This window comes from Sphaeramia orbicularis, chromosome 11 (genome assembly GCF_902148855.1).
Source record: "Sphaeramia orbicularis chromosome 11, fSphaOr1.1, whole genome shotgun sequence".
Classification (NCBI taxonomy): Eukaryota; Metazoa; Chordata; class Actinopteri; order Kurtiformes; family Apogonidae; genus Sphaeramia; species Sphaeramia orbicularis.
Window position 1 is genome coordinate 40,344,364 of NC_043967.1, and position 9,799 is coordinate 40,354,162.

Genomic DNA, 9,799 nt, shown 5'->3' on the forward strand with positions numbered 1-9,799 from the left:
AAACAAACAAATTTTCAGTGTTATCATTGCCTGATATACAACAGAAGACAATACATATTTAATTTAATTCCGGTAAATCATGTCCTCATCTCAACTACCAATAATGATCCTAGTCTTTTAAACAAGTATTTTCTTTAGTCAATCCTGAGCTCTATATTTTTAATGACAGTTAATTTGCACATCTTTTTAATTGTTTTAGACTGTTTGAATCGATCTTCCATACATGGCATAGTTAAATATTTGTTCATAAGAGGCCATGACATGTGTTTAGTGGGTGTTTTTTTGTGCTTTTTGTTCTTCTTCCTGAGAGGATTTTCACTCAACCACAAATATCAAGATGCAGTGTAAAAAGCTCCTCTGAGACATGGCTGACATGGCTCTGTTCACTCTGCCCAGTGCTGCATAAAAGACTCTTGTATCCCCTGTGTAAATATGACACCCACTACCTTCCCTCTTGCTCTCATTTGTGATTCACAAACTGCAGCACTGCGAGAAAATCTCCACACCCTAAAAGATCAGCAGCAACAGCATGGCAACCGTCTTCAACAGGATATGATGTGCCATGTTGCGTCTAACCACAGTCTTATCTGTGTCACACCACTAATGCTGTTGCCCCATTTCCAAGGTTTGTTTAGTGAGTGAAAATCTATGACTAAATCGTTGACATTATCATGGGTTTTCCCTTAGAACATCACATAGAAATATCACAAATGAACCCAAAAGCATTAGAATAAGCCTCGGGCTATGAAGTTGTAAAATGTATGATGTAAATCAACTGCAACACAATCACCCTCTGATTCACAGGAAGTACTTTGGGTAACTTCTACTTTAAATGTCTGTTGTTTCTCAGCTCCTCCTTACTCTGTCCACTCATCGCCGCCGCTTTATTTCTCGTAAAATGCATGGAAACTTGACATAACACCCTGCTCAGTTTGCATCACACTCCTTAGCTTGGAGCACTTCCTGCCTCCTGCAAAGTGATCGAGGCTACGGCCCATCCTTGTCTTATCATCACACATCTTGGGCTCCGTCGCTCTGGTCCTAAACGCCAAGTACACCCTATAATTAGACGAGAAAGCCACACTGGAGATATTCTGTCCATAGTGTATCAAATTCTGTGAACTAGAAAGGCTGCAGGGCAGAAGTATTGTGCAACATCGTCTCTCATATTCAGTCAAGTCATTTCAGGACCTTCTCAATGTGTGAAGCAGCACTCGAACTGAAACTCCGCAGGAACTTTGCAACTGTTTTGGCATGCATTTATGTCTCTAGATCAAACTCCACAGGATTCATTTGGTGGCTGACACTGACCTCTGACTTGAATAGTTTGTATATCTACAGGGGTCAAGAAAATCATCAGCAACAAAGTAAACAACAGTATGGATGGTTTTCATGTCGCTGAAGCCAAGAAGTGCTTAGTTTTGGCAGCAGAGAGCAGTGGATTAAATTCAGGCTGGATGTCGATGCCAAACGAGGGTACACGAGTGTACCGTGGTAACCCCCGGAGACGTGGGCTAATCCCTCCAAAGGGCATTAGCCAAGATGTGAAATATGTCTCATGGTATCTCTGCAGGGCCACATTGAATGGGTTTTACATATAGGAATAGTTAATGAGATGGAGATTCACTACAATGTCCGCCTGATTTCACGCTGAGGAAAGATCTCACAGACATAAAAAGCTGAACAACTTGAAGCTGCCATCTTCGTCCTTCAAACCATGAAAGGAATATCTGAGATAAAGGAGAATCTTTTGTTTAGTGGGAGGAAGGATCCATACTTTGGAGGATCATTTGGTGAAAATTCACCCTTAGCAGAAACTGGAAATAAATAACAATGATCAGCTTTACATGTGACTTTGGTCTTGCAGCTGAAATGGGGTTGAACAGCAAAAATGACCTCAATTGATCTAAGGTCTGGTGTCAGCCTTTTTTTTTTTTTTTTTGGAGCCTCTTCTCCACCGAGATTCAATAATTACACAGAGAGAGCGTTCACCGAAGAGATTGCAATTGCTTCGCCCTCTGTACTCCCAATATACCACAACACTGTGATGATCACTCTCTGCACTTGCACCTGCACAAATAACATATAAGTGATTGAACCAAAGTAAAAGCTCTTACTGGGAAACGCTTCAGAGGCAAAAAATGAGGGGAAGTATAGATTTTCATCCTCCAGTAGGAAATAACCGAAGGATTACCAAATAAATAGCATTTATAGCATAGCTTTTCCTCAAATTTCTGTCATTTTGCAGTAAGAGTGTGCAACACTTGTATTTTTAGTAACATTTCTGCGTGTAAAAATGCTGATTATTATACTGTAAAGCCAAAGAGAGTGCCTAAAAGGTTCCTATTTTGCACAACAAACCCAATGTTTGCACAGTTGACCATTATATCCGACAATTAAATGCTGAATGTTTGGGAATTTGGCTCAAAAACAGCTGAGACACTGCATTTCTAAACAGATGCAGGTTCATTTTCTAACTCCTAGCTTCCACAAACATCAGCCAATGCACTTACAGGACTATACATCCCACATTCAGCCACCTAAAGCAATCCACAGACTGATTTATCGGGTTGCCCAAACCACACAGTGACAGCCCTCTTAGCACATTTTTCAAAGCCCTAACATTTCAGTGCATGTTTTGTGTACTAATTCAGCCTGCAGTGGCATTAAACACTTCTTCTCCAGTGTCTCCAGCTGTCAAAGCTCTTCTAATCTGACACACCGAAGTGACAGAGGTCCGCTACGTTTTGAGAGATGACCCTGCAAAATTGTTGGCATTCCTCAGGGGAAGGTAAAGGGGGGGAGACCAGAATTATTTCCGCCAAAGGTCAAACATGGGAATGATTAAAAGCTTTGTTGCTGATGTGGAGAATTCTCTCTCTCACTCTGTTCTTCTGGATGAAATGAGCACACAATATAGTCTGTCTCAGTGCTGACTGTTTTCAAATGTTAATGGCTGGCTCACGGTGCGAGGGCGCAGCAGGGGGGTTGGAAGGGGCTGCTATTCATCCTCACTGGGGGAGGAAGCTCTTCATGCTCACTGAAAGTCCTGCACACAAAACTCTGGGAACATGTACAGAAAAACCTCATGTAACACATATTTGTTTCCTATCAATTAGTATAATGATACTTTTCCAAATTAATCAGCTGGTTACTGTCAGAACCCGAGTATAATACACATCAAAACCTTTTAAATCATTTTCTACTTCTTAAATGTATCTCATTGCCTGCTTTGGATGAATAGAAAATGTACTTTAATGCAGCAATTTGGTCCAAACTTCAACATGTGCATTAAAATAAAAAACAGAAAACATGAAATATGTGCTATTACAGTTTACGCAATCACAAAAATACAACAATTATGCAGATTTCACAGAAGAAACAGATTGCAATTTCTCAACCAGCTGCAAGAAAAATCAACAAATTGCCTAAATTCTGATCTCGGAATCATTTCATTGCATCATAATTGAAAACTCTGCATCACAGAACGATCGTTTTTAGCAGTAATCATCTGTTCTGAAACCTTAATTGTGTCTGATTGTAAATGAGAAGAGTGGTTTTCCTTCCTTTCTCTGAATAAACTCTTCTTCCTCTGGTAGAATACAAATGTCTGTTTCTCAAAGTGCTCGTTCTACACAATGCACAACCTGAAAAACAGCACAGAAAAGAAAAGACTTCGATTCTCCGTGTGCCCCCGCTGCCAGACAAACCCTCATTAACAATATAACGGGGCACCTTGAAACAATCATGTGCATCTTCTGAACAACCTTCCCATGCACGATTGCCTGGAATGCTCTCATTCTCACGGAGCACTCCTCGACCTCCCGACTCCCATCCCCCCCCCCCCAAAAATACACCCAACTCTGTTTGCCCTCTCGTTCCCCCCACAACTTCCTCTCCCTTTCATTTTCTAGGCCTTTCAGCATCAGAAATCCTCCTCCTCCTCCTCCTCCCTCTCAGAACAATGTCTGCTTCACTCTCCTCCAGCTCTTTTGCTTTTGGACCAGTGCCTGGAACCTGAACCCGTTAAAAAAAAAAAAAAAGAAACACTGAGGAAAACACGCACACATTCATTGGCCAGAATTTGGGATCACCTAATCACTTTTCACTGTGGCTGTGAAGCTATTTCTGCAACGGTTATGTCAGCTCCTAAAGTATGAGTTAAAAGGCTGTGGAAGTCTCTAGGTGAGGATTCACATAAGTGGCCTCTATTTTTTTTTTCGCTGAATTTACCCCCGAAAACAACCTCAGGTATCATCTCTCTCTTTCTCGCTTAGCCTCACTAACTCTGAAAGAGATCTGTCTGTGTACAGCTCTATCAGGGGGATTATACGCATTAGGTGACCTATGGAAGACAAGCCTTCCCTTCACACCTGAACACCTGTTGGAAACCATCTCTGATGTCGAAGAGAAACTCCCGCGGCGGCTTCGCCTCTGGGCATGTGACAGGACGCCAAACACCAGAACGACCTTGTTAAGCTTCTACTGAAACACTACCGGTCTGCGAGGAAAGGAGTACTTAATATAGCAGTAAATAATTAAATGTGACTAAGATCAGGACAGAATGCAGAGATACAATAGGGGACGTGATAGACCTTGCGACTATTCAGATTTAACAACACAGCTGACGTGCAGGAAATTCGATAAAGTAGCACTGATACAAACAGGACCATTTAACCAAGGCTGAGCTCTATTGCTAACTTCGTTTTCTATTTCTGTCATGCACCTTTCCTCCGGCAGTGTTGTGCAATTGGACTTAAAGGGCACTCAGAAAACTTTCCTCCTTTTCTTCTTGCGTCACAATACTGACCAAAGATTTTCCTCCTTTTTGTTATGTGGTGCCAGTGGTTTATATTGTTTATCAAAAGCTTCATTATGTAATGTTCACATGGGCTCATTTGTGTTGTGTTGGGGGGGATTTGTTGACATTAGCTGACTCTAAAATGGTTGTTAAAGATAGCTTGAACCACCTAGAACAGAACCTTTATACTGTTTTTCTTAGTTGCCTCAGTGTTGTACATTGTGTTTTAACTTATTTGTGTTTTTAGATTAATTTTCTCCAATTGAGCAGATGTCATACTGAAAACATATAGTATATTTGCTTAAAGTAAAGTTATTTTTGTGAACACCAGTATATATTTATGGCTTTACATACTAGAAACCAAAATGCTCAGTTCATCTGTGGTTGTTTCATGTTACTAGAAACACCTAAAGATAGCTAAAGGTAGCTGGTGTCATACGTTGTTGCAGAAGAGAGACATTGAAGAATAAGGGATGTTCACCAAAATATCCTCAACTTAGAAATACATCACAACATCACATTTGAGACAAAGGTAGAGTGAGTCGTCCGATAACTGAAGGATTGGCGGTTCAAATCCCGCTCTGTCCTAGTCATGAGTCCTTGGGGAGGACACTTCACCCATCTTGCCTCTAGTGTCACTCACACTGGTTTATGAATGCATATGAATATTTGATGGTGGTCGGAGGGACTGTTTGGCATGAATTGGCAGCCATGCTTTCGTCAGCCTGCCCCAGGGCAGCTGTGGATACAAACATAGTTTACCACCACCAGAGTGTGAATGTGACAGCAAATGAATAATAGATCAATAATGTAAAGTGCTTTGGGTACCTCTGAAAGCACTATAGAAATCTAACCCATAAATATTATTATTATCGCTAATGTCATCATCATATCAAAATCTTAAATGAACTAACTGTTGACATTGTGAATTAGCCTGGGGTAGGGATGTAACAATTACCGGTTTAACGATAAACCGTGGTAAAATTACAGATGGTTAGTATTACCGTTTAAATTCTAATTATCATGATAACCTTGTTTGATTACCGCACTTTTAAGGGAAAAAGCCCTATGTAAAGAGATGACTGAGTACAATTTTAATTTATTACAATTTTGATTTTATATACCTAATATTTGGAACCAATATTCACTTTTAAAGTCTTTGAAAAGGTTTGTTAAGCATCTTTGTGTTATTTATGCAATAAATTATATACATTTTTCAAATCGGAATTTATATTTTTGGTGTGTTTTCTGGCCTTTTATGTTGATACAGTAGGTTAAAGTGAAAAAAGTAATAGGCAGTTGATATAAATGAAGTTGTGCTGAAAAAAAAAGATCCCAAACATGGGTATAGTAAACATTTTTTTATATAGTATATAAAGGCAAAATCAAAAGGACTGAAAAATGGACAAAAGAGGCTCAGACCACTAAGGCTTAATATTTGAATGTTTCTGCAACAGAAGGTACATTGTGCCTATTATTTTATTGGGGTTTTTTTGGGTTTTTTTTTTCAAAATACATCTTGGTTTAATTATTGTAGTGTGTGTCTTAGTACTTTTTGAACATTTTGAGCACAATTTCAACAATACTACGATAATGATAACCGTGATAATTTTGGTCACAATAACCTTGATATGAAATTTTCATATCGTTACATCCCTAGCCTTGGGTTATCCAATACTAACAAAGGTCAAACCAAATTCAGTTCAGTTTCATTTATATGGCGCCAATCATAAGGCAATTCGCCAATTCAGAACAAGGCCTCAAAAGGACTTTACAAAGAGGGAACCCAACAAATCCAGAACCAGATTCTGTCTAGGTCGAGGGAATGACTCTTGGCTCATGACCTACACTTACACCCGATTCAATGACAACTGGCACAGTAGTTTTTACATAATCCTGCTTTAAAAATGAACAAAGGTGATTGATTATATTTATCATAAATGCTGGCTACGTGATTGCTGAGCTCTCACTATCTCTTCTGGGCGTAATAGAAAGGCAAAGGAGGCAAACAAAGACACACAAATCTACGTCAGAGAGGTTTCACACTGCACAGATAACAGCCTGGAAACACTAGAACAGATCGATTCTATTATTATCCTCTGATCAATACTCTTGTTTGGGGTGGATACAGTGATCATGGAGACCGGGGCCAGTCCAGTCACAGAGTGTTTCCCTTCTTTAAAGACGTCGCTACGCTGACTGGACCTCAGCCCAAACCATCCCCCTAAGATGTGTTCCTGTTCTCCGCTCTGTGAACTGTGTACTTAACAGGACAATGAGTCAGTTTAGGAGAATGACGCATATACACAGCGTGCACACCCACCAATCCAGACCAAACCTTAAAGAGTAAAACCAGGCCCAGTAGTAGGAATTCCAGCTTTTAGTGTGTCAAGTCCAGAGTCTGAGCCAAACCCCTGGCAAACAGTAACTTCACACTTTAGAAAACAGCTAGTGGATAACTACAGCTACAGCCACTGCCCTGACAGAGAGAGAGAAAAAAAAAAAAAAAACAAACTGAATCACCACAGTTCTGCATGAGAGAGTGCAGTTTTGCTTCCCTAAAATGGTAAAAAAAAAAAAAAAAAAAAAAAAAAAAAAAAACTTGAGAAGTAATAACAAGTTGCTCATGATACAAAATGGCCAGAAGACGACTAGTGTCAACACCTCTGCTGCTGGTACGGTGTTAAAGGCTTTAAATAGAAAACAAAAGCGTGGTCTAGTGAGTTTGAGCTGCGAGTTGAAGGGGGCCGCAGACTCCAAACATGAACTTTCCACAGGAGTCAATCCAAAGCATCCTGTGCACCGAGCTGTAACGTCTCAAAATACATCCAGCACTGACACCAAACAGAGCTGCTGCTTTCTTACACGTGGACAATAAATGGAGTTACCAAGACCAGAGAAAGCAAAGGATGATTCATGTCTTGGTGAAAGTGTCAAACAACGTCATTATAGTACATTCTCTACAAAGACTTTACATAACAGCCTTTACTATCACATGACATCCATGCATTATTATAGGAAAATGGAATTTCACTGAACAATACAGCAGCAGTTTCACTTTTTCATCTGAGCAGTCAACATATCAATATATCTTGATTGAAAATATAGTATACATATTATTCTTTTGATGTTTGTGGCATTAAAAAAGACAAACCAAGCTTTCAGGAAGCCATTAAAAAGCAAATAAGGCTGCATGTAATGATTATTTTCACTGTCTATTTATCTGTTGATTATTTTATTCATTAACACATTGGGTTTTTTAATCTGTAAAATATCAGTAAATAGTGGAAAAAAGAATATCTTCAAATGTCTTTTTTGGCCAAGACCCAATGATGTTCAGTTAATTGGCACAAATGAAGAAAAAATGTAAAATTTTGCAGAGAATTTTTACATTCTTTCCTCAAATCATCACTTATCAAAATAAGTACTGATGGATTTATTAACTGATTGATCTAAATAGACTGAATACATGTCACAAAGCAATAATATAAATACAGTTGTGGACAAAAAAAATGATTCAACCACCAAAAGTCATCAAAAAACAATGGTTATGCAATCAAGTACTAACTCCTGTGTGAATCATGTGACTAAAACAGACAGAAAAGAAAACATGGAATGCCTAAAGGCACTGTTTTTGGCAGTACAATGCCATAGCAAAAACAAAAATAAATTAATTGAATAGCTACTGATGTAAAAACTTAAGTGATTTTCGGTATTATCAAGAAAACCATGGAAAATGCATAGATATCAGCTCTGTAATTAGACTGTTATGAGCTGTTTTTGTTGTTTTCATTATATTTGTCCAAACAAATGTACCTTTAAAATTAAAATAAATAAGAAATTGAGGAAAACAAGGGGTGGTCTAATATTTTTTTCCTTGACTGTACATCCCCACAGCATAATTTGAAGTTTTTACACTGATCCAGTCATTTGCCTGTGGGGGCACTGTTACGCATCACAGGTACATGGGGAAAAAAAAAAACAACTCACAGTGCTTGATTATTAGGCAATGTGGGGGTAAGGAGGAGCGGGATTCTGTTGCATTTACTGCATATTTACGCCCCTGTGATTGTCATGAATGTAAAACAGTGAAAAAATGCGCTCCTGACGCGTAAAAAGACGCACTGAAAAACACCGACAAATGAAGAACCACTGAAGAAAAGTGACATCTCCTCACACCGCCGCTGTTCTTATTCTGCAGTTTCCCCCTTTTTTTTTTTTTTTTTAAACCGATGCAATTATTTTTAACATTCATTTACAGAAGTTTACAACCAAATAGGGAACTTCTAAATACACATCCACTCCTTTTACGCAAAAATTCTCCAAGAAATTACAGCTTTTTTTCAAACAAATCCAACCTGTGCGTTTTCACTTACTTTGTATTTCATCTTGAGATCTTCTGTTTGACTCCGGGAAAGTGTGAAATATCCGCTTTATCGCATCAAAGAGCGCACATCTGAGTCTCTGCTGCGGGTGGAAGTGTGTTTTCTGTGCGGTTTACCCAGCCATCCAGGTTTTTCACAGACGGAGAAACACGCACCAGTGTGAATGTGTGGATCCGGACTGCTCGTTCCACTCCTCTACACCAGACTGTTCCCCTCATCACACTGACGGTCCACCAGCTCATTTGCATCCCCCCGTCTCTGATTGGTCAGAACGTCCTCGGCCACGCCCACCGCTCCCTGCGCTGCTGCAAAGGTGACGTCATTTTCACTATGAACAACAATAGATTAATTCCAGAGCAGATCCTGACATCATTCACATCATTTATATCATGTCTCATGGGGAAAAAATGAAAAAACAAAACAAAAGAAATCCACTGCTATATTTAGTTCTTTGAGGAATCTTAATGAGTGGATATCCGGATTTTTTACACATGATGACACAACAGAACTGGTGGGTTTTCTGGGAAATAGTGAATCAGCAGTAATGGAATGTAATTTAGTACAAGCCATTACTTAAGTACTTCAGTATTTCACTTTCATTCCTCTTTATGCT

General features: G+C 39.2%; 1 protein-coding gene across 1 annotated transcript in view; it reads right to left on the reverse strand.

The window, feature by feature from the left end:
- nedd9 (neural precursor cell expressed, developmentally down-regulated 9) overlaps positions 1 to 9,388 on the reverse strand; it is a 44,161-nt gene extending 34,773 nt beyond the window's left edge. The window contains exon 1 of the mRNA XM_030147734.1: positions 9,178 to 9,388. Within this exon, the coding sequence (XP_030003594.1) occupies positions 9,178 to 9,189 (12 nt within the window). The 5' untranslated portion in view covers positions 9,190 to 9,388. The remainder of the gene's footprint in view (positions 1 to 9,177) is intronic.
- Between the last annotated feature and the right edge of the window lie 411 nt (positions 9,389 to 9,799).